This window comes from Takifugu rubripes, chromosome 2, assembly GCF_901000725.2.
Source record: "Takifugu rubripes chromosome 2, fTakRub1.2, whole genome shotgun sequence".
Classification (NCBI taxonomy): Eukaryota; Metazoa; Chordata; class Actinopteri; order Tetraodontiformes; family Tetraodontidae; genus Takifugu; species Takifugu rubripes.
Window position 1 is genome coordinate 3,541,234 of NC_042286.1, and position 23,750 is coordinate 3,564,983.

At 50.1% G+C, this 23,750-nt stretch overlaps 2 protein-coding genes across 7 annotated transcripts; both read right to left on the reverse strand.

The window, feature by feature from the left end:
- Positions 1-334: 334 nt before the first annotated feature.
- On the reverse strand, positions 335-18,497 carry pacs2 (phosphofurin acidic cluster sorting protein 2). 6 transcript variants are annotated; one of them, XM_029829515.1, is made up of 26 exons: positions 17,848-18,497; positions 8,662-8,749; positions 8,488-8,577; positions 8,213-8,338; positions 7,598-7,760; positions 7,447-7,520; positions 7,305-7,385; positions 7,171-7,227; positions 6,945-7,099; positions 6,769-6,859; positions 6,551-6,622; positions 6,316-6,440; positions 6,116-6,248; positions 5,921-6,025; positions 5,740-5,846; positions 5,508-5,662; positions 5,329-5,439; positions 5,120-5,228; positions 4,645-4,677; positions 3,732-3,776; positions 3,176-3,218; positions 3,052-3,094; positions 2,808-2,943; positions 2,505-2,728; positions 2,267-2,380; positions 335-2,194 (listed from the first exon to the last, which is right to left on the reverse strand). In XM_029829515.1, the coding sequence occupies exons 1-26, from the start codon at positions 17,964-17,966 to the stop codon at positions 2,076-2,078; spliced, it is 2,718 nt and encodes a 905-aa protein (XP_029685375.1). In that variant the 5' UTR covers positions 17,967-18,497; the 3' UTR covers positions 335-2,075. The 6 variants fall into 6 exon arrangements, with proteins under 6 accessions (XP_029685375.1, XP_029685369.1, XP_029685363.1 ...); XM_029829509.1 differs by having other exon boundaries at positions 2,505-2,725; positions 7,171-7,230; positions 17,848-18,492; XM_029829503.1 differs by having other exon boundaries at positions 7,171-7,230; positions 17,848-18,490.
- A 382-nt stretch (positions 18,498-18,879) lies between these two features.
- srsf5a (serine and arginine rich splicing factor 5a) lies at positions 18,880-23,122 on the reverse strand. The gene is made up of 8 exons (XM_011614900.2): positions 22,965-23,122; positions 21,914-22,045; positions 21,764-21,834; positions 21,460-21,597; positions 21,308-21,377; positions 20,047-20,120; positions 19,874-19,978; positions 18,880-19,788 (listed from the first exon to the last, which is right to left on the reverse strand). The coding sequence occupies exons 2-8, from the start codon at positions 22,037-22,039 to the stop codon at positions 19,482-19,484; spliced, it is 891 nt and encodes a 296-aa protein (XP_011613202.1). The 5' UTR covers positions 22,040-22,045; positions 22,965-23,122; the 3' UTR covers positions 18,880-19,481.
- Positions 23,123-23,750: the final 628 nt, after the last annotated feature.

Here is a 23,750-nt window from a genome sequence, read left to right on the forward strand (position 1 = left end):
AGTTTTAAAAGGATTTTTTCTTAATACAAATATGAGCGACGCGCCAGGTTACTGTAAAGTAAAGAACTACTTTTTTTTTATTGCAAAGGAATAAACGGATATTGGGCTTTCGTCAACTTTGTGCGTCGTTTTATGTAACAATTACGCGTGCTCGTACTTTGCATCTCAGTAATTCGTATATAAGAAAAGCTATTTTGATACTGGATAAAAAGACGGGTTATACTGCACCGCCGTATTTAGGAAAGAACTCAAACATTTAAGGAAGTACTTTATTGCATGATGTTGCCTTCAGTCGCTCAAATCTTTGGTTTTCACACATCAGAAGAGTCGGTTATAGTGTGTGTAGTAGTTTATTATGGTGGAAGTATTTGGGGAACATTCTGCTTCAACAGGCCTTTCTCTCTGACAAGAAAATCGAATTTGAAGAAAACCGAATTTAAAAAAAAAAATTGTTCAGCAACTGAAACAAATGCAAGCTCAACAAAACAGGGGCCATTCTTCTAATCCAACACGAAAGCCTTTAAATTTTGTGCTGTTTGTGTTTATTTTTTACTCCTTTCCGCGCCACGTTAGCGAAGGACAAAGTGATTCAGCAAATTAGGCACTTGTCAAGATCTTTTACATAAAAACCGCCAGTGGAGAATAATGCGAAATGCGTCCATGTTAACAGTCAACAGAAGGTTCGGGAACATCCGACGGACGTCAAGTGTTGTTGGAGACCGATTTCAGCTAAACCTTGAGGAGCCTTGAGGAACCAGCAGCGCAGAGAAGCTGCTGGTTCTTGGTTTGATTTGCATTAAAAAACTACTTTTATTAACGCCGATTCTTGTGCCGCCGTAAACCACAAACCCGCAGAATCCGTCTGAAACACGAACATCGACAAACATTTAAAAGTGCTTTACATTAAAGTACATTTAGTACATTCGCCTCTACGTAACAAAATATTCTATAATACCACACAGGTAACGGGTCGGCTGATTTCTGGCGGCAAAACTAACGTTAGCTTTAGCTTTAGCAAACGATGCGGAGTGTCTCAGCTTTGAGGGTCCAGAGGTCTTTCCATAAAACGATATTAGCTTTCCAATTACCTGACACAGCGGAGACAAAAGCATTTTTCCTCATGTTACACACATAAATGTTGTTACACTCACTAGCGTGACAGCTACTGTGCTACAGCTAGCAGCTAATTAGCGTAGCTTAGCACAAACAAGCGTGGAAACAGCTAACCTAGCTGGTACGATTCTAATAAATTGTGTTGAGTTCAAAGAGTCTTCAGTTTGAGGTGTGTTTCTTGTGGGAACTTGAGTTTTCAATAGAATTAGAGTGAATTTTGTTACTATTGTCAGGCTAACCGTTTCCCTCATTCATGCCAAGCTACATGTGGTCAGGCATTTAAATGATACATTGATAGTCTGAGCTAACATTCAGCACAGGAACAATATATATTATATATACGCAATACATAATATATATTGTCATTTCAAAACAGTATTGTTAGTACATGTAATCCTGCTACCAAAGTGTTCATTTTGTGCTGTGGTCTTCATCACCTGCACCTTTAATTGCACATCTAAATTTGACTAAACCTTAAAGGTCAGAGGTCGTGGGGGTGAAGGTAAACAACCACCTGGTTGTGTAATGGAGGTTGAGAATCACATCTGCACAGTTTAGTGGACGCTGGACTCTTGGTTGGTGTGACAAGAAGTGTGGCGGCGTCTCGTCCGCAGCTGCTTTAGTGTGTTTTTAATATGTTCTATATGTTGTGCATCACCCGGTTAAAAAAAAAAGAATACAAGGTGAAATCTGGGCACTCGAATATCTGTTAAAGTAATTTATGGTTATTATTTTTTAAAAGTCTAAAAAACTCGAGCGAGATCCTTTTAAAAAGCTGAATACAGAAATATTCTCCTGGCATCCGCCACGAAGGGGTTTCACTTAAATAGAAAACAGAAACACACAACAGATTAAATAACACATAAAAGCAGAAACCAAACAAGTGTGCGGGGAGGGGGTTAAACACTGAAGACAGGGGGCGCCGTCCCCGGGGTTTCAGTCCCGTCGCTGCTGCTAATGAGCTAATAAGGACCTTTGGTGTGACCGAAGATCCCGATGGGGAAGTGCTTGACGTGGGAGGACCACTGCGCCGCCAGCTGGAAAAACTTGACGTCGTTCCACTCCACGCCGTCGATAGTTACTGCGGAGCAGGAAACACGGTGAAACTCCACCGGTCAGCGACACCTTTCAGGATTCGGGGGCTGTGGCGTACCTCTCAGCATGGTCTGCTGTTGTTTGGCAGTGCAGATGAGGCGGCTGATGCCCTCGATCACCTGGCTCTTGGACTCCACCTCCTTGTCTTTGCTCTTTTTTGGCAGGAACATGACTGGCGGAGGACAAACGGGAGACACACGTGCTCCGGGTCAACCAGGGATTCACCCTTCCAAGGTCAAAACTGTCAAACCTGCAGTAAATAAAGCCCCGGCTGTCTCACACCAATGATACTTTACCCTTCTTGTTCTTCTCCTTGGTCACCACCGTCATGGACATGCTGGGCTGGGCGCTCAGCTCTGCGCCCCCTAGTGGCAGCCGGCTGACCTGCAGCGAGCGGAAATTGCACTTCAGGGTGTTTTTGGACGAAGAGTCGCGCTTCTCAACGTCCTTCTTCCTCTCCGTTGGAGCCACCCAGTAGTCCACTTGGAGCCCCATCAGTTCTGACTGACCCGCAGAACTGCTGAAGGAGACAGAGCCGGTTTGATGGAGAAACTGACACACACGCACACACCGGCATCCAGGTTTAATACAGTAATTACCTGTAAACACAGAAGCTTGTGTTGACGGAGGGTGAGGAAGGCGGCGTGGGCGAGGCTTCTTTGAGCGCGGGTGAGACTTGAGGGGGCGTGGAGGAGAGCAGCGAGGCGCTGAGCGGCGTGGCGTCGTCCGAGTCTCCTGTGGAAGAGAGACAACATTTTTTCACATCTCAGAACACACGAGCTGGAGCTAATGCGTCCGACACGCCGCTTCACGTTAGCATTGTTTCTAATTTGATGAGCTTGCCTGACGTGGCAGATGTTTGCTCCAAGATGCCGACTTTCACCACCTGTGGGATTAGAAACAGATTCCAAAGATGGATTATTGCTCATGGAGCCCCTTTAAACCTGAAATGAGAGGAGCTCCTTACCCCGATGAAAGGGATGAACTTCTGACAGGAGTCTTCATCGGGGCTGCGGAGAGTTTCAGACAAAGTTCAGAAGGGGAGGGGAGGAAATCCTCAAAAGATCAAAGGGATCAAAGGCACTAGCTACTGCTAACTGCAGCTACGGTTAGTAACAGAGTGCATTTCCTATTTTCCATCTGGAGGTCCACCACAGAAGATAACCCCAGCATGCTTCACCGATTCAGACTCCACTGCAGGCCCCTGCAATTCAGCTGCAGAAGCAAATTAGGACATGCAGGCTAAAGGCAAAGCTGGAGCAAAAGTACCAAAACCGAGAGTCAGAGGGGCATTCAGGAGGCGGCGGGTCCACCAGTGGGGCATTTACAGGTGGATGAGAAGAACAGGAAGAGCCCCAACCTACAGCCGCAACCTCTCTGGCCTGCACGCGCCCGTGAGCAGCCGTGCACGGCTACACGCTACGAGAACTATTTTCCTGACGGCGAGCAGAAAAATAGCCAGAGCGCTTCTAGATCTACAGAGTCTACGTGTCAAAGCCGGAGCGGAAGATTGTTGCCCTTGCCTTGAGGAGAGCTGCCATCGCCCCCCCAGGGAGGAAACAGAGAGGCTGCAGAGGAGGGGAGAGAAGGAGACACAGGTGGAGCTGGGATCAGAGACACGGCGCCGGATGTCTGCCTGCTGCGATGTCCAGGTCAGACCTGACAGTCCGCACATGCGCGTGGATCAGACGCAACTCAAGCTCCCGCAACAGCAACGCTGGCATTTTACACTCAAAACAGAAGCTCATGTGCCATTTTATCAGTCTTATCATCAATCTATTCATCTCTTATTATTATTATCTCATTACATCAGAACATTTGATCCACACTTGAGGAACCACAAAGCTTCTCTTTGATCTTTGTCACGTTTCTGTTCGTGAATGTGCGCGAATAAAGTTGCATTTGATGATGAAATCATCCGAACTTGGCTGAGGACAACTGATGATGTGGAGGCAGATGTGATGATGTTGTTAGTTCTGCAGTGGAATAATGTCATTTGGTTCTTATTGGTCTACGGCTGAAGGACAACAGACAGACACGGAGATCAGAAGCACGCCAGGCACCAAGATCAGAGAAGAAGAAGAGAGTCTGGCGCATCGGTCACTTTATCAGCCCGTGTTTGCCACCATTTCAAAGGGGAACAAACTTATTGTCTTTATTAAAGAAACTGTTTCATTCACTCTTCGAGGATCCCGGATTTTCTGTCTCCAAACAACCATGTAAAACTCTTCTTTTGCTGTTAGAATATTCAGCTTTTAAAGTAAAAAAGAAGCTACTTTTGGTTAAAAAGAGGTTTTTCAGTCAACTGGATAATCTGCTGTTTTCTCCTATTTTTTTGTGAGATTTTATAAAATCGAAGCTGTTAAAGTGCCAAGTGATGAAGGTGGGAGGAAAGCAGGTGAAGCTACGTGAGAGACACACAGTCGACCACAATACCTGACTGCAAAATCAAAATGAAAGCTCTTTTTCCTTCAAAGAAAGAAAAGGAAAAAAAAATACAACAGAGGGACAAAACGTGTTATTCACACACACGCGAGCGCATAGAAGAGAAGATTCACACACCAGCGACCCTAGGCCTCCTTCTCCATTCAAAAGGGGGATTAAAAACATCCCAGCTGAGCTAATGCTAACAGAGAGCACTGTTAAAACCATGATAACTTTGACTTAAGGTTACATTTATGCAACTTGATGTGAACTAAACTACTAAGTATGCTAACGCTAGGCACTGGGACGCCATCCTACACCTCCAGGAAGTGTTTTATGCTCTGCAGAGCCAAAATTAGAAACTAATCTAATAAAATGTTTCCATCTGAGGTCAGATTATTCCACAGTTTAATCCCCTTTTGAAGAGCAGCTGAAAGCTCGCCATCAGACGCGCGTAAGCGTGGCGAGAACGGCGAAGGGGGCCTACCTCTTCTGCTTGTAGGTCAGCATGGCCTCAGCGATGGGGAGCTGATGAGCACCGTTGGCTCCCAACATGTACTGAGTCACTCTGGACACCACGTCCAGGCTCTCCTGAACTGCAGCCACACACACACACAAACACACACACACACACACAGATCAAAGTTCCACCTTTAAACGGAGCTGTGCCGGAACACTAAAGGTCGGGGAACCTACCAATGACAGGAGCCTCCGGTTTGTGAAACAGGTCCCTCCAGGCAGTGTCCTGGAACAAGCTGTTGTAGCGCTGATCGATGGTGCCCAGATACTTGGAGACAGGATGGGCCCCTGATCAAAGAAACACCTCAAGCTCACGGACACAGAGAGACGTGCGAAGGGGACAAAACGCCACCGACCCAGAGGGATGATGAGGAACCTCATGTAGCCGAGCCAGTCGGGGGTCTTGTGGGAGAGGTGGTCCACGAACAGCCTGAGGACGGCGCTGAGGTAGTGCTGCGCTCCGGCCACCGCCACCTTGATGGGAACTGGCGTCTGAGAGTTGCAGTTGCAGCTGGAATAGAGGAGAGTTTTGCCTTCAGCGGCGGGGACTGTGGGGGGGGGGGCGGGAGGGGAGGGGGGCCCACTTACAATCTCTGTATGCGCGAGACGATGGTGTTGAAGGCAGCCTGGATGTCTGCGGTGGTGCAGGTGCAGACCACCGGGAGGTGGTGGTTCTGGAGCACATCTGAGAGGTACTGAGAGGGCACAGAGAGTTTAGATGAAGCCTCTTAGATCATCCACAGGGGGGCAGCAGAGGGGACCTCCTGACCTGGCCCTGCCAGTCCGACGTGTTGATGAGCACAATGCTGTCAGGGAGATGGTTGTCAGACACAAGGATGTGGTTTAGCTGGTCGTATACCGTCTTCCTCGGGATCTGGAGGACAGATTTTAGGACCTTTAATGTGTTTTTGACCAGATCTGATTGCTCTTCCAGCGTCTGGGTCCTGCAGTTCTGTCCTCCTACCTGCAGGTGGCAGCGTGTTTCCAGGGAGCGCTCGTTGTCCAGGCTGTTGGCCCTCTCGTTCTGCGGCCTGCTGGGCTGACGCTCCTTCAGAGAGGTGCTCCGGCCTCGTCTGCCCGCCAACTTTGGTTCCTGCCTGCAGGAGAATTCCGAGATCCATAACTGGTCAGGGAAAACCAAACATGGGTTGCCGTTTCCTCTACCGGTTGGACGCGATGATCAGGGACTCGGTCTTGGTCATCTTGCCGCTCGGTGGCAGCCTCTCTAAAAACGTGTCCATGTTGTCCATCTCCAGCTCCGTGGTCGGAGTCACCGACTCCGGATGCTCCTGTTGGACAGTGAGAGAGGAAGAAGCAGATTCACGCTCACAGATGCCTTCAGCGTCGCCATTTACCACAAATATTAAAGAAGCTGTTGATTCTTGTATCAAGAACTCACAAAAGAGACGTTTTCAGACATTCCATCATCGGGAAATTTGGCCCCCGGACATTTGCTTTTATCTGGGTCAATCTGTCAATCAGAAGAAAACCAGGAGTGAGACCAGGAGGAGGCTGCTGGTTTCTCCTGAGGAGCTCCAAAGCCTCCGGCCAGTGCTCCCGTTATCCCTGGAATCTGATTTTTCCTCTGTATTACTCGGCTTTGCCAGGAAGGCTCACCGGGCTGGGGGGGTCCCTGTGACTTCGGATGCTGTGGATGCTGCCGATCTCCGTCTGAGAGCTGGACAGAGAGACGCCCTCAAAGTACGGCCTGAAAGAGAGAGAGAGAGAGAGAGAGAGAGAGTGAAGGAGACGGCTATTGCTAATGCTAATGGGGGTGCAACGCGTCCACTGACTTGAGCTTGGGCTTGGGCGTGCTGAGGACGCTGTCGTCATCGTCCAGCTCTGGCCCGCTGTCGCTGGGGTTCTCGAACTCCACGCTGTCCAGGTCCAGGTCCTCCTCCTCTACCTCTAGGGGCGGCTCTGCGGGGTCCTGCTCCGAGTCCAAGACCTACACACGCGAGCGTGTCCTGAGTGGCTCGAAGGCAGACGGACCCTCGGCTGGAGGCGGGAAACACTCACCTCGTCAGAGACTCGGAAGCGCTTGAGGAGCGCCACCACGCGCTGCTTAAAGTTCTGCTGCTAAAAGACCAGGACGGAGCAGCGTCAGGATAATCTGCGGGATCTAATTTGGAGTCGGCGTCTCGGGCTCTTACTCTGGTGATGGAAGGCGTCCTCACGATCGACCTCCTCTGCTTCTTTGGTTTCCTCACGTCGTACTCGTCATCCTCCAGATCCTAAAGACATTTAAAATCAGTTAGGGGTCAAAGGTCAGGGCCCACCCACCCGCCCGCCCACCTGTGCCTGCAGGGCGTCGTCGCTGGCCTCCTGCTCCGAGGAGAAGCTCTCGTACTCTTCCTCAGAGTAGGTGTCTGTGGAGAATCAGAGGTCAGAGGTCGGTGTGTGCGCGGCGCCCTGGACGGGCCTGCGGCTGCGGCGCGTCCCCTACCCGAACATTTGATCTTCTGTCCTCCCTGCAGCGCCGCCTCCTCGTGGTCGATGGGCTGGCTGGACAGCGAGAAGATCCAGATCTCCGCCACCTTCCCCAGCAGCTCTTTGTGGCTGCTGCAGAGCGCCAGGACCTGGCCGCCCTCCGTTGGGTGCTGCATCACCTGAGCGGGTCAGAGGAACCAGCTCAGAAACTCTACTACTGTGTCACGGATGCTTCAGCATCCCAGCGGAGCTCGCCGTCCCTGTCTGTGGACAGGCCGGCACCGATCCAGGACAAGGCGGGATTTTCCTACTGAACTACGGACCGTTCAGTCCAGTCCACGCTGGTCCTCACTGCTCACCATTTCTATGAACACACACACACACACAGGACGGTCCGCCCCATCTCTCAGGGACCAGCGTGTTTTTAACTTCCTGGTTTTGACCTTAATAAGCTCCGCTGAGCTTTAGGAGCCCCCGGGGAGCTCGCCGCCATCATCCCTGTCTGAAGACTGTTTGTTAATCACATTAGAACCAAATGGGCCTGTTGAGATCATAATGAAAGTTCTGCTGGAAGCAGAGAGGTGCACAAGGTTCTGAAGAGGCGACCACGGGGTGTCAGGTGTGGTCGTACCTCGGCCATGTCGATGGAGCCCACGGCGAGGGTCTTGTAGCCCAGGATGGTCCGGTTCTTGTAGCGCTTGCGCCTCTGCAGCATGATCTGCAGCTTGTTCCCTTCTCTCTTCAGGAAATGAGGATACTGGGGAGGAGAGTGCATGTAAAACACAAAAATCTCTGCCTCTCCAGAGGTGTTACCGTGGCAACCGGCCTCATTTAAGTCCTCCCACACAAGAACCTGACTTGCTGATGACTCTCCCACCCAAAGGAGCCGCGCTGGCGTCAGCGTACCTGCAGCGAGAAGGTGAGCGCCAGGTCCGTCTCCACACTTCCACTGGGGGGCAGCACAATCTCATGGGACCTCAGAATCCGCTTGGAGCCCTGGGGAGGGCAAATGGGAAGAAGGGGGGGTTCGGGAGTCTGCAGCTCAAATGTTCCAGCATTTTGATAACACCTGGAATCTACCTGGATCTTCACAGCAATGACCACCGAGATCAGCTCCTTATCCAGCTCCCTCAGCACGACCAGCTTCTTCAGCGTCAGGCTGCACAGCCTGCGGACAGACGGACGGACACACGCACGCACAGGTGAGGTCACCTTTGGTGGAATACGAGCAGACGCGCGCTCCCTTCCAAAAGGTGGCAGATTCACATTCAAAGTGGAAAGCAGTGCTTCAAAGGTCATCTCTGAGAGCTGCCCCAGGCTAAATAAAGATTATTGTCATTTGCTCAATAAAACTACAGAAAATCAACCGTTGATCGTGGAAGCGTTTGTAAATTCCCACGCTGGGGTGGGGGGGGGCTGAGCTAAATCCTCTTTCATTTGCAGATGGGTTTGTGCCAGCAGAGGAGAATAATAGGGAGCCTGAGGGTGGGGGGGGGGGTGTCAGGGCAGCCACGGGGGTCCGTGCTCTTAACAAGCCTGTCACGGTGTGTTCCAGACACTTCCTCCTCCAATGGAAAAGAAAAGCTTTTCTTTCTTCCACAACAGGCTAACTGCTCTCAGCCTGGAGGTGGACGTCCAGCAGCCGGTTGGTAGCCTCCCGCCTTTTCCCTGGCGGATCTAACGCTATTGACGCCGTGGTCGGCCAGGATGACATCATTCTTACACTATCGTGGCATGACAACACAGCTCTGAATGGGAGGAATGGCTATTCAACACCGTTAGCCACTTTTTTTATTTTATTTTTTTTAACAGGAAGAAACCCTGAGCGGGACCAGGACCAACTGGAAAGCAGTGAGTTTCATAATAACAGCCTTTTCCGTTGGATCTTTACCTCCCCCAAGCTGCTCCTGAAGGCCCACATTTGCCTTTCTGGTAAGGAGCTCATTCAATTTGGGAGATGGTTTGGATTCCAGAAACTTTGACTATTGACCTCCCAAACAGGTGATGATCAGAGCCGTTTCCCAGTTGATCACGAGCAAAATAAACTCAATGAAGGTGTTCCGAGGAAGGCGCCAACATTGTAACTGTTAGCATGATCCCAGAGCAATCGCACAATGACGGTTTCGATGTCACTCCACTTCAAAACAGGACGAGAACTTTAGCATCGTTAGCTGACCGTGGACGTGTGCTAGCTAATCTAAGACGGGAAGCAGCACCCCAGCAGTAAAAGAAGAACTTTTCCTCCCCAAACCAGACCCAATCTAAAAGACCCCCCCCCCCATCCCTGGCACAATGGAAGCGAGCCGTGAAGGCTGGCATTGTCTCCGGGCTGCTCCCACTCGGACAATCCGCAGCATTCTTTTGTGTTCTCCCCTGTTTCCATCGGTTCCAAGCCCACCGCTCCGTCCATCCCTGCCCGGGCAGAGGTGGAGCGAAGGAATCTGGCAAATTTGGTTTCGCAGAAATTCATGTGGGATTGTCGCTCAAACAGAAAGACGCAACTGTCGGGTTAACCAACGCTTGTATCCGGCCGGTTATCCTCCTTGTTGGATCTGAACCCTTTTGAGTTCTTGTCAAAACGGTGAGACAGGAAGTGAAGCGTCCACAGACCCAGACTGGACATGTTTGTGGACTGTGAGACCCTCATCGATTGCAGATTAACACAGGTAACAGTGGAGACGCTGGTGGACCCCAAGTCAATCAGGACCGCAGCTTCCGTGACCATATATGGGCGTAACATTGATCAGGTGAACCCCTACCTGTATCTGGTGGTTCACATTGACAATTTAAGTTGGCACAAGCGAGACGGTGGAATGCTTTTTATTTTTTTATTCTTATTTCTTAGATTTCTCTCCATGGAGGGAAATAAAGACACTTTGACTCGGACTTAGCGCTTCACACGTTAATGTGTCGCTACATAACAGAACACTCACGGCTGACTTGGCTCAGGCAACAGCAACTTTACCACCGACGACGCAGCAGTGAGGTTTCAGTTAACAGCTGCTGCCTGAAGCCTGGTCAGCAACAATGGCGGTGGAGCGCTGAGCTAGCTGCACTGTTGGAACAGTAGCAGAGAATCACCTCCATGCTGAAACGCACGGCCTGCCAACGCTAAGTCACATCGGGATTAGTCAAATATTTTCATTAACCTACGAAATTTGAGTGCCCAACGTGTGAGTCGACAGGTCCAGGGAACAGGCCATGAAAAATACCTGAACGGCACTAGTAATCAAGACATTAGCCGCGAGCGCCGCTCCAATACACGGACTGCATGTTTTTCTGATATTAGCATTCACTGTAAAGTAAGCATGGAAACAGGAGTGGCAGCCTTGCAAATACGCTCCTAACTACAGTGTGAACACACTGGGAGCATGAATATTTACCACGTAATGTGTAGGGTTAGCGCGACAACTGCTGGAAATTAGCACGGCTGTGTGAAGGCTAGCGTGGAGGGAGAGCTCTGCAGTGAGAGAAAGCTGGAGTCCCTCAGCGATATAAGATCTCACTTCCTGCTCTTCTGCATCAGATCACATCCAAACACACACACGCACATGTGCACACACACATGCACTTAAGCCCCAAAAAAATAATGTATCAGGTATCAAAAGAGAAGCTAATTCAACGCTTTCATCGGATGAGCTTGATGGATGTTTCAGCGTTAGCTGGACCCATCAGATTAAAAACATGCACTCGATATTAAGCTTAAATATCACTTCAAATCAGGAGAAAAGACACGTGAGCTTTTCTTTCTGTGAAAGAAAATCCCACCTCTGGAACACGCTCCTACTTCAAGGCTGAGCCAAAAAGAAAATAATGTTTTTGTGCTGCAGCGGAGCAGAATCCTGACTCCGCTGACCTCCGACGCTCTTCAATAAACCCCGTCTGTCTGCGCCCGCACCGCTGCTGCCTCGCTCTTATTCTTGTATGACGTCTTAGATATGTCTTGTTATTCTGCCCTAAATGTTAAATTTGCTCTGGATTTACCAGGTTAGCGAGCTGCTATGCTACATCAGTATGCTAAAGCTGCAAATATGGCCATATGCAGACATGTTAACTCTAACAATGTGGATTATACATGAGCCGCATCTCTTTAATCTAACATGTTGCTAAATTAAAAGATTTTTTATTCAACAATTCCGCTTCCTGTAAGGTTGCCCCTGGTTACGCTGGTTCTGCCGGATCCCTCCTTCATAAACTGATGCTATGCAACTAGAGCGGGTCTGTTAATGATCCAGTGTTCTCTTCACCAGCCGTGGATCGCTAACCGATGTTAGCACGCTGACTCTGCTGTCTCAGCTCAAAAGGTCAAAGGTGCTGGTTAACCCGTTCACCGCTTGTGTTGCCCCCTGCTGATGTCTTTGGACACGACTGGCTAACAGACTGGTTACAGAGATGCTCACAGCTTCGGCACCTTCTTTCAACATCCTGCACCTGCCAAGCTGGTTAAGGCCTGGTTGACGTTGCTATGGCGACTGGGATTTCACACACAGTCACAGAGATGAATAAGTTGCGTTCAGGTGATGACTCCCGCCGTGTGTCTGTAAGGCTGCAAGTGAAACGCCTCACACAAGTGTTATGGACGTACAACATTCCAGTGATTTAAAACGCACCACTGGACGTGCGTGTGTGTGTGTATGTGTGTGTGTGTGTGTTGGGGGAGTGGGGATGGCTGTCCATCAGACAGCTGCTGGAACGAGCTGTGGCTGGAGACACACTGGGCAGGTCAGCAGGGGTCAGCGGGGTCAGCGGCTGGTCTATAGTGGGATGGACAGATGAGGGGCTGAGGGACGGTGGACAAAGCGCCTCATACCAGGTTAGCAAGGCCTTTAGCCAGCATTAGCATCCTGATATTGGACCGACAAGAAAAGAAGATATGCAAATCAGAGAGAAGACACATGCACATGTGCGCAAAGACACACACACACACACACACACACACACCATTGTTCCGATGTGCCAGAGGGGCTCTCCAGCACTCAGCTGCTCATGTAATATTCAGCTCTGGGATTCACCGCATGGCTGCAAATACGGTACCGTGGAGAGACAGAGCAGAGGCTGGTGGGTGTGTGTGTGTGTGTGACAGTGAGTGTGAATGCACTAAAAAATGCACTAAACCTAAAATAACGAGCTGGTTTTTAAGTACAACCTGTCAGACGAGACCAGAGTTTTGATAGAAAGTGTGAATCCCCCCCCCCCCCCCCCCCCCCCCCCCACACACACACACAGGTAATGAGCATAGTCCCATTCTGGTGAACAGATTCGTCCCGCCTCACAGCTGGGAGCAAATTGGCTTAGCATAAAGATGTAGGGCGCTAACTAAAGTAGGAAAATAACCAACAGAACATCTGTAGAAACTCTAAAGCTAATTTAACTGGTTCCGACTACACAACTCTGATTCCGTGATTCCAGAAATGTGCTGAATATTTGTTCTAGCCATTCCCAGAATTCCTGACTGGAGCAGCTCCTTCATCAATAATAAACAAGCCACTGGAGGCAAAGTCTGAGCGCCGTCACACGTCTGTTTGCCCTCCCAATCTGTGTCAGTTGATCATTAATCCGCGTGACGGCCGACGGACCGGGAGACGTTCGGACACGCGTGAGCGCTCGGACCCAGCCGGACGAGCTTCCTGCCATCGGGATAGAAACAGGAAGTCTCCACTGGCGGCGAACGCTCGAGGAGTCTCACGGGTTTGTGAATTTTAATGAGCGAGCAGCGGGATGCTAATGAGAATAATCAGAAAGGGAGCAGACGCGGCCCCAAAGATCAAAGCTCAGACATCAAAGGACAAACAAAAGCCAGAAAAAGAGCAAAGTGACAAGCAGGAATCAACAAAAACACCACCAAGTCTTAATAATTAACTAAATTAACTAAGACACTTTTCCCTCAGCAGCAACTTCAGAGCGCGTCTGGAAACGCCACGACTGACGGACGGAAGTGAGCGACAAAAGAAGGTAAAGGAGGTGTTCCCACCACGCCCCCGGCCTGCGGCGCCGCCACCGCCGCTTCAACAGCTCAATAATTGACTGCTGATCTTTTATTAAAGCGCCGGGACAAAGACGCCGTGGCACCGCCGCCTCCTCTGGCCGAGGTGCCCATCAAAGCTTCATCAAAGCTTCATCAAAGCTTCAGCACCTCTGCCATCGCAGTGGTGATATTACCCATGATTCAACGGGAACACCGGCAACAACAAGCCGCTGTCATAGTAACTGAAGGCAGCGACTAAATGGAAGACTCAAAGCTCCGTTTGTGAGAGTCCTGGGAGGTTACCCGGATGCTTTTATTGTGAAGGCCCACAGACGCCACACGAGCAGCCAAATAAAAACGGAAACCCCAAAAAAAACTAAGCAAACACGTCTGGAATTTAGATAATTAACAGACTTTTCTGGCAACAATTGAGCAAACGAACAGAGCGCCGGCCTTTTAAATATGAATGAAGCCTTCGCGGATGATGGATGTGGGATTTAGGAGAAATGTCGGACTTTTAAAGGTACCGTTTCTTAGATTCAATGTTTCATCGTCTGACATCTGCCCTAAATCTCACACTGATCGTCTGGGCCTGACGTCTGCATCCGGCACGCCTGAGAACAATCAATTTTTAAAAGGCCGGCGCTCCGTTAGGATGAGGCGCGTTCTGGACTAAAAATAAAGCAGCACAAATTGGGTCAGAGCGCTGCCGGTTGTTCGCCTGTTTCTGTTTTCACCAGCTGAGCTGCAGCGACCCCAAAACATCTGCAGGAGAAGGACGCGCAAAGGTCTGAGGTCGCGAGGTCAGAGCCCGGGCTGCTGCGCTACAGGTGAGGCCGAGAGGTTTCCCAGAAGCCCCTGCGGGTCAGGAAGGTCAGCCTTCTTGTCTGGCTAACGGTTAGCATCGTCGCTAGCTTCCATCTCATCCAGGGCCCGTGGCAGCTTCTCTCAGCCCGAGCGGCGGCCAGGTCACATGACTCAGCCAGCGGTTCTCCTCCCTGACAGCCTGACCTACATTTGGGCTCTGGAGTCTCGCAGGAGAGATCCCCCCGGGCCCTTTCTGGCCGGTCCGCACCAAGTGCAGAGGAACACAAACACTGTTGCTACGGGAAACGGTGACTAATGCGTGACGAGGAGTTCCCTGGAAGTGCGGCTCAGAAACAGAGCCGCCCCGGCCACGGCCGAGGAAATCACGGAATTCCACGGGCCGGAACGGTGGCCGGGAATGATGATGAGGAGGAACCCTCCCGGACGCCGAGACGCGGCAGAAAGTCCAAACTGAACGGAGCAGATCTCCCAGGAGGAACGCCGGCGTGGCTGAATTTCCGGGACATCAAAGTTTGGGCGAAGGGTGAGGGCAGACCTGGAGGCAGGCGGCGCCCAGGGCTCCAGAAACGCCACTTTTCCTCCCTCCGACAGGCTAAGCTGCCGCATAATCTCATCAACATCTGCCGCAAAGTTCCGACAAATCCCCCTCTGCCTTTTCCAGCGTGCTAACCCCATTTTCCCATTATTACCTGCCATTAAAAAGTAAATAGCGGAATCCGCGAGCGGTTGTGACGCGCTTGTGCCATCGCTGGGCTATTTTAATCGTTTTTAAGCAACTTTTGGAATGAGGATGTCTGCCGCCATCAAAGGAACGACCATTTGGGATAATGACATTCTGGCACGCAACGCGGCTGTGAGCAGAAATGGGATTAATGGGTTTAGCTTAATGGGCGAGGTGGCCGTCGTCATAGCTCGCTTTATTTTAAAGGTCATGGACAACTTTATTCTTTACTCTGTTGACTTAAGAGGCCGATTGCTGCTGCTAGCTTGCTTTGGCTGCTTGCTAAGGCCGCTGTGTACGGTTTTGTGTGTGCTACATTGGATGCTGCCCCATCACTGAGGCTAGTAGCATGAATTGAACTGGGATTTGTCACATTAGAATGAGTTGAACAGTTTGGAGGCCGTCTCAGCTGCTGACGCCAGCGTAGCCTCGTAGCCTCTAGCCTGGTGCTGCCAACACTGGCCAGAGTGAGTTCATCACAGCAGGAAATGCTAAACCGTCCTCCTTGAAGACGCTAAAGTGTCTGTAAATGTGACTAAACCCATAGTTCTGTCATATATTATGCATTAGCTGGCGGTCGTAAAGGTGATTACCGCGCATTAACCTGAAGGAGGGGTCCGCCGCTCTGAGCGTGACCTGAAACTGAAAAGCATTCTGGGATTATTGCATTAAACAGCCATTTCTGCTGATGAATAAAAGCTCGCTCTCTGGAACCTCACCGGTAAGCCCTTCTTATCACGCTGGGTTCAAACGGCTGCGTCTCGTCTGCTCGCCGTCCCCGCCTGGGTGTATTTAGACTATTTATGCTATTTATGAAGAGGACATGGTGACCCCAGATGAACATTTACAGAGATGAGCGGAGGGACCAAGGTCGCTTTAGCACCAGCTGACATCGTCTCGGAGCACAAAAGTGACCTGGAAACACGGTCCTGATCCAGATCTGTCGCTAGCATCCTAAAGGAGCATCAGCGCAGCGTTCAGGGGCGGCGTTTACATTAAGTTATTGTTTACATTTAGGCTTTATCACTTTGCTTTAGGCAGTGGTTTTAAACAGCAGCCGGTTCTTTTCTGCTCACGTACAGCAGCGAAACAAACTGCAAACGTTTTCTGCCTGTCGTTCCAGTGTGTCGGGTTTCACGGAGACCTGTACGGGCCGCAACGACAATGTTCTATAGGTCAGACCTAAAGACGGTGGCATGATCAACGCAGGCGCTTTAGAATTATGCGAGGGGAAATAACAGCCGAGCGCAGGAGCCAGGCCAGAGAGAAGTTGGCTGGAGTCAAAAGTGATCAGGCTGCAGCAGCAAAGCATCTCGCGCACGCGCGCGTGTGTGTGTGTGTGTGTGTGTGTGTGTGTGTGAGAAGGCTGCCCTTTGCAGCCCTGCACAGGACATGCTGCCTCAGCAAGATGGAGGAAGTTGAGCACCTTATATAAGACATTTCAAAACCGGCAGGCGCCAACTTAACACGTTATTGATTAATTTGTAAAGTTAGCATCCTGATCGTGGCCCTGCAGCAGTTGAACAGAACGGGATGCGTTTTGTGTCACAATATTCCCAGGAAATTCCTCCTGCTGGGGCGCCATAACTGGCAGCGTAATCGCTGGGACGAGGGAACCTTCGCCATGGATGTTTGAATTGTTAGCATGCTATCCCGCCCACGCCGAGCTGCCAATGTTAGCCGAGTTACAGATGCAGCGTTAACATTTGTCCAGCGCTGGTACCGTGCGGGACAAAGAACAAGAAGGACATCATAAAACAAAGAGGCTTTAAGTGCTTCTCGTTCATCCTACTAGAAATTCCGGCGGCGTGAGCATCGCGGGCAGCGCGAGGACAAAAGAGCAAGTGTCTCCTCGCTGCTCAAAGCGACGTCTCAGCATTATCGCCTCCAACGGGCCAAAATGTGACGGCCTACTGGGTCCAGCTACCTCTGGAGGGCCCCGTTCAATCCTGGCTCTGTCTCACAGATTGGCCCACTTCGCTCCACATCCGAGGGCCGGTGCCCACTTCAAACACCAAGAGGAGGCGCGGATACGTCCAATTTTAGAGGGTGGCTCCACGCTAACAGCTGCTGGCGATAAGCCCCGCCCCCTCTACCTGTGACCGATGAATCTGGACCTTAGTGGTGCGTCCGTGACAGAAAGGTTCATCAAGAAAATGAGAAAAAGAACCGATGAAAAAAGTAAAGTGAGCTTCTCGCAGTGGAAACAAGGTCTGAACGCACATAAACAGGAAGTCCGTGTGTGTGTTGGCTCCCGGGACAGCGAGGACGTGTCCAAGCCAGGATGACGAATGTCCAAATGATTTAACTCAATCAAAGTCAGGATTAATCCTAAAAACAAAAGTTACCTTCCTCTGGTATTTTAGCGAGTTATTCGATGGGGGGGGGGGGGATTGTATGATTTTCATGCATCCAAATGACAATAAAAGCCAATAAAAACTGGAATCATAAAAACAGAAAGCAGAAATGGGTCAGTGCGGGGGGGGGGGGGGGGGGGGGGGGGGGGGACTGGGTTACAATCACACATTTATCACAAAAGGAATCATTTAATCCAGAATGAATGAGTCCAGGTGTGGTTCTGTGGTCGGCTCCGGCCAGGCTCTCACCAGCCACAAGCCCCCCCCCAGTGAATATTTACCCCCCTTGTTTATTTAGAACCTATCAGAACCAGGCAGAGGTCTGAGAGGAACATATGGGGGGGGGCAGCACTGCTGTCTGCTGCACCGGGGAAGTTTGAACAGCAGCGGCTTACCTGGGGATGCAGTTCGGGGAGGATCCATCTATCTCCCATGTGGCGAACAGGTTCATGGGCACCGGCCTGTTGAGAGCGCCGCTCCCGGGGAAGCTCAGCCGGCCGCTTCTCTCCGCCATGGTCCGGGCTGCGGGTGGGACGGTCCGACACCGAGCTGGGGCTTTCTGCAGACCGGGGCGGCTCTTCGGCGTTTGGGTGTGTGCGCGTCCGCGAAGTGGAGCGGCGACACGCTCAGGGCGACGCTGATGCGGAGCGAACCGCGAAGGACGAGCTCATTTCTCCGTCCCCGTTCGTGGGCCGAGCCGCTCGGGGTGGAACCGCAGTGGGAAGTGGCGCTGGAGCGAGCGCGGAGCTGGTTGTGCCGACCACGCCGCTCCGACGGTGTGAGGGCTGGGGAGAGCTGCCGCTGCCGCACAGGCGCACCGGGGGAGGCGGCGCCAGCAGACGCAGGCGCAGGGACGCCGCCAAGGCGTAAAAAACGCTTCCAAATTCCATTTTAGCCACCGTTGACCACAAAATACTCCGCCAAGAGTCTGTTTACTCGCTGCTGTAGCGCCCCTGGCGTTAGGCTGCAGTAAGGGCAAGTAAGCCTTTAATTAGCATCACGTCGTCCACATCGAGCGCGCGCGCGTGTGTGTGAATCAAAGCTAAAGCGAAAATAAAGGTGATTAACAAATATCACCTATAAGTCACTGCTTACCGGAAGTTACTTTATTATGGCGCGCAGTTAGCATGCTAGCGATAATTAGCTACACAATCCATATTCATCTTCTTGTTGGCGTTTTGTGTTGTATTAAGGCGTCTGGGCGGGTGGCGCCCCCTGGTGTCTGGACCGGGGGCTGCAGGTTCGGCGGCCAACACACCCGGATTATTCAGCCTTCAAGGTCCTCTCAAACCGGCAGATTAATTTAAACGGATTATATTAATCCGAGTTTATGTATCGATGCTTCCTTGGATACATTTGTAACTAATGTGGGATTAATGGTCTAATTTCAGACACATTTTAATCTACACATCACAGGACAACTGAAGTGATGTTATGTATTTTATTAGTATCAAATTAACTTTCTGAAGTTTCTCTTGCTGAAATTGAGACCAGAGCAGAAGCTCCAGCAAACAAATGAAAAAATGAAAGAAAAAAACTGCAACATGAAACAAAATTGTGATACAGCAGTGTTTAAAAAAAAGACATTTAATGAGATTTTACACAAGACAGAACTGAAATAGACCACCGACCGGTGTTTACGTGCCAGGTCAGTGAACGCAACACACCTCAACAAAAGCACAATCACAGTTTCGCGGCGATACCAGAGCTCACGTCAAACTTGCTCGGTGACATTTTATGGTTCCAACAATCCTGGCAGGGTGCTGGGGGGAAGGGAGGCGCCAGAACAGGGCCCAAATCTGATGGTTTTACACACACTCGAAGGGGGGTTAAAAGAGCCAATCATTGTCAATCTTTTTCTCCTGACAAAGACAAACTTAAAAAAAAAAAGTAGATTAATGACGCAAGATCTTATTTCAAAAGGAAAAAAAAGGCATGTAAAATGTTCTCCCCTTCATTTAAAAAGACTGATCACCAATGCCACCACCACCAGCAGCTGTCAGTCTGTACGCCCGACAGACGGACAGCCTCAGTGTTTGCTATCTGCTGAGGGGGAGCGAGAACGTGAGCGGGACCGGGACCTGGACCGGGAGCGAGAACGTGAGCGGGACTGTTTGTTTGGGTCGGGGAGGGGGGACCGTGAGCGAGACCTGGACGGGGACTTTGAGCGGGACTTGGACCTAGAGGGGGACCTGCCGGCAGCCTTGCCCCCACCTGATGACTTCCGCTCTGGGGTGCGACTGAGGGACCTGGAGCGGCTCCTGGACCGGTTGCGGCTCCTGGAGCGGCTCTTGGAGCGGGAGTAGCTTCTGGAGCGGGAGCGGCTCTTGCTGTGGCTGCAGGGAGTAAAGACGTCATTGTAGATTCGGCACAAGAAGAAGAACCCATGTTTCAAATGTGTTGGCAGGGAGCAAAACTGACTTTCTGCTGTCCTCAAAGACCTTCAGCTTCCGTCCATTCAGCTCTGTCCCATCAAACTTGGAGATGGCGCTCTTCATGTCACTGCGGGATGCAAACTCCACCACCCTGCAGCAGACGCAGCCGTCACAAGTCTGAGCCACCACACGCGTCTGGCCGACAGGAGCAAGACTCACCCTTCGTTTTTGTTGGGCCTGTGAGCGTCCACAAAGGTAACTTCACCTGCTTTCCTCATCATGTCCTTCAGGTCCTGTTGGAAAGCAGAGAGCTACATTAGCGACACAGGACGGAACAGCAGGTGCCTGAGAGAGCCTTGTCTTACCTGGAGGGAGAAATGTGAGCACAGAAACCAGAACAATATCACGCTTAAAGCTAATAATATCCCTCTTCAGCGGTTGGAATGTGCACAAATATAGTGTGGACCAGAGTTATGATCCCATTAATTTGGTTTATTTTAATGAGCTACAGATTTGAAGCACTATAATGAGGCGGTCAACATGTGTTACGCAGTTTTATCAGCAAATGGAAGCTGATTCTGAATGCAGCATTAAATAAGATTGATTTTGTGTCTGCGTGTTTTACAGGTCAATCGTTTTAAGAAAAAAAAACTTTTCTAGATTTTAGCATTTATGTTTAAATTGCTACTAAATTTGCAAAAGTGCTGACAGTAAAATTGATCCCTTTCCCATTTGAGACTGCAACTGTTCACCACCCATCCCTAAAAACCCAATCACAGGAGTATTTACTACTTACCGCTCCATACCCAAGAAGACATTAGCATAGAGCCACTTGTCCAAATAGCAAATGGGAACCAATGCAGTGTTAAGCCCTTGAGAAACGACCTCGGCCTTGACTCAGCATCCGGCCTCCACAAGTAAGGAACCACCAGAGAGCAAGTAGGGGGAGGGGTGTGCTCCCAACTCAACACCCTTCCCCAGCTCCATCAGCAACAGACAAAGACCCAAATGGGAGAGTGTAGGGACCGTGGATTTGAGAGAGGATGCCAGCCCACAGAACCTCCAGACTGGGGCTACGGACCTCCTAAGGCTACCGTATCCTGCGCTAGACCACTTTCACCCGCTATGGAGCCCAGCCAAGACTTTAGACCGGCGGCAACTGCGTGCAGGGAGAGGCACCAAATGGACACTATTCAGAAAAACAACCAGGAGAGGGCGCTAGACACTTCTGACACCTGATGAGCGCATGTATTCGTCTGATACACAGGAGACCATTATAGAGCAGCTGCTAAAAAACAGTTAAATGTTTGTTAGAATGCCCACAAGCAGCTGAAATGTACTTTTGAAAAACATGGAGTAACATTTTTTAACATAATCTGATGAGGCATCGACTGCCACATGATCAAATGAATGTTATAGCATAATCTTAAAAAAAAGGACAGAGGGGTGTGGATTTTGAGAGGTAATAAAGAAACCTTACCTGCCAGCTGATTCGCGAAGACAGGTTCTCCACAATGAGTCTGTGCTCAGTGCGAACAGGAGGGCCGTATCTGGAAACAAAAAGGAAATCTGCGTTTTACAAAAAAAACTGAAACAAGTTGGACCACGGCAACAAAAAAAACTTGTCTTCACCTGGGTCCGCTGCTGCGAGAGGGCCGATAGCCGCCTCCTCCTCCGCCGCCCCCACCACCACCACCACCACCACCAAAGCGCCCCATTCCTGGGCCGCCACCTCTGCCCCGCCTGGAGCGAGCATGCTCAATCGTGACCCTGAAAAGAAAGCGCCGTTACAGCCATGGCGCCAACGGAGACGGCCTGTCTTTTCGGGACCAATAAATGACTTGAAATGCTGTGTGCACGTGATGGTGACAAGGAAACACTGCAAGTTTGCTTTTACAGTACAAGGTTCAAAAGAAAGGAAGCAGTAATTTTATACCTTTCACTGCACAACTCTTTGCCATTCAGTTCATAAACGGCATCATCTGCATCTCTGTGGTCATCAAATTCCTGAGGAGGTTTTAATTGTAACAAATTAGACAGCGGGAGAAGTGCAAAGCCTGTATCTGACAAGTGGTCAGAGACTCACCACAAAGCCAAATCCATTCTTCAAGTTGATTTCCCGTATGCGTCCGTATCCCTTGAAGAACTTCTCCACGTCCCTCTCTCTGGCGTGGGGGCTCAAGTGGCCAATGAAAACACGGCAACCACTCATTGTTAACTGGTGAAAGTGCAAGCAGGAGATCTGGTGAACATTAACCCACAAGTGCAATAACATCCTAGTGGTTTCAGTGAGGCCCGAGGCTCAGTTAAACTGGGCCGAACCCAGTTTCGATGTTTGAGGTTGGAGAGCCTAAACGGGCACCGACAGCAGCTTCCAGAGCTACAAAACGATGGCAGGGAACCCTAAAATGCGCCACATTCAATAGACTAGCCATGTTTTCTAGCACGGTTTCCGTGCACCACCGCAGGGCTGAGCACATACAGGAAATATGCGTGGCGGGCCTCCAACCCGCATCGTTGCGGGTCCAGGGCCTCCGCCACACAGGGACCCGGTGCAACGATGATTAACTAATTTCGTCGACCCATCCAGAATTATTACATTTCGATTACTTAATGAACCACTGCGGGTGTGATTTAACGGTAGAAAAAATACGTTAAAGACGAATGACGCGATTAAGCAAAGCCAAAAATTAGTTGAGATTAAGATGCACGTGTATCCCCGTTTTAATCACATCAAGGCCTGGTGGACCATACAAAGCCATGTCGATTAGTCACATCAGCAATATTATTCTATTAAAATTATGACCACCGAAACCATCGAATCATTCAACGAGGCGGGCCTTGTTGTAGCATGCTAGCTAGCAGCTCTCGCTGCGGCAACACGCCCCAACAATGGGAATATATACGTTAATAAAAACAACGCAAAATATGTCCGTCCAAACTGTACTCTTGTTCAATTATGGATTAAACTGCGTTAGGTAGGTTCGGCCTGTTATTTTAGTGCCATGATGGCTGCTGTTCGCCTCGAGGTCGACTCCTGCTAGCACAGGCGAGCTAGCCACCAACGACCACGGAAAAACACCCAAATCCTCTAGGCGCAATAAAAAGTGACGCATTATTTCGCCTTTGTCGTTCACCTTGGAGATTCTGTTAGCCTCGATTACTCTTTGTTTTCCCGTCTGCTACGCTGGTTTTCGCCAACTTCAGTCTCGTCCTTTAACTGTCGAGATCAAAATGGCGAATGAACGAGTGCCTCGCGGGGGGAGCCAACTCCCCAACAACGACGGCCGCTATTGGCTGTCCTAAAACGGACATGACGTCATCGCCAAATTTACATAGTTTACGTTTCCATGTTATTGTAAAGGCGAGATAAATAATGTGGGAGGGGCTATAAAATGGCAAATTAACTTAATAATAATATTATATACTGTGGTTACGTTTTCATCGTGCAGCCTAAACAATTGATGCAGAAGCCCAGTGGTTTCTTTTTTAATATCTTACCTTGCAATTTGTATTTGCTTTGATCGCTGCTGACTCTAGTTGAGTTTAATCGATACCAGTAGTCTAGGCAGGAGTTACGCAATGTAGCGTAGTTCTATAGTACGATGTTTACAATCAAAGCTCCTTTGAACATATGCAGGTACGTGGCCACCGGGCCAGCCGCAGCGGTGTTGCGCTTGCGCAGTACGGACTACACATATGGGTGGGTCTGCAGCTGGAGACCCCTGGGAGCCCCTTGTCGCCAGATTTAGCGAGAAAGCCGCTAAATTGGACACGCTACAGGTGTTGCTGCATTTACCCTGCCAATTTTGGGCTGTTACGGAGCAATAATATAATTTTCTTTTACACGGTCATTAAAATAAACCTATAAAAAGCCAGTTAAGGCGCTCATGGTGTGGAAAGTACTGTATTCTAATTTAATT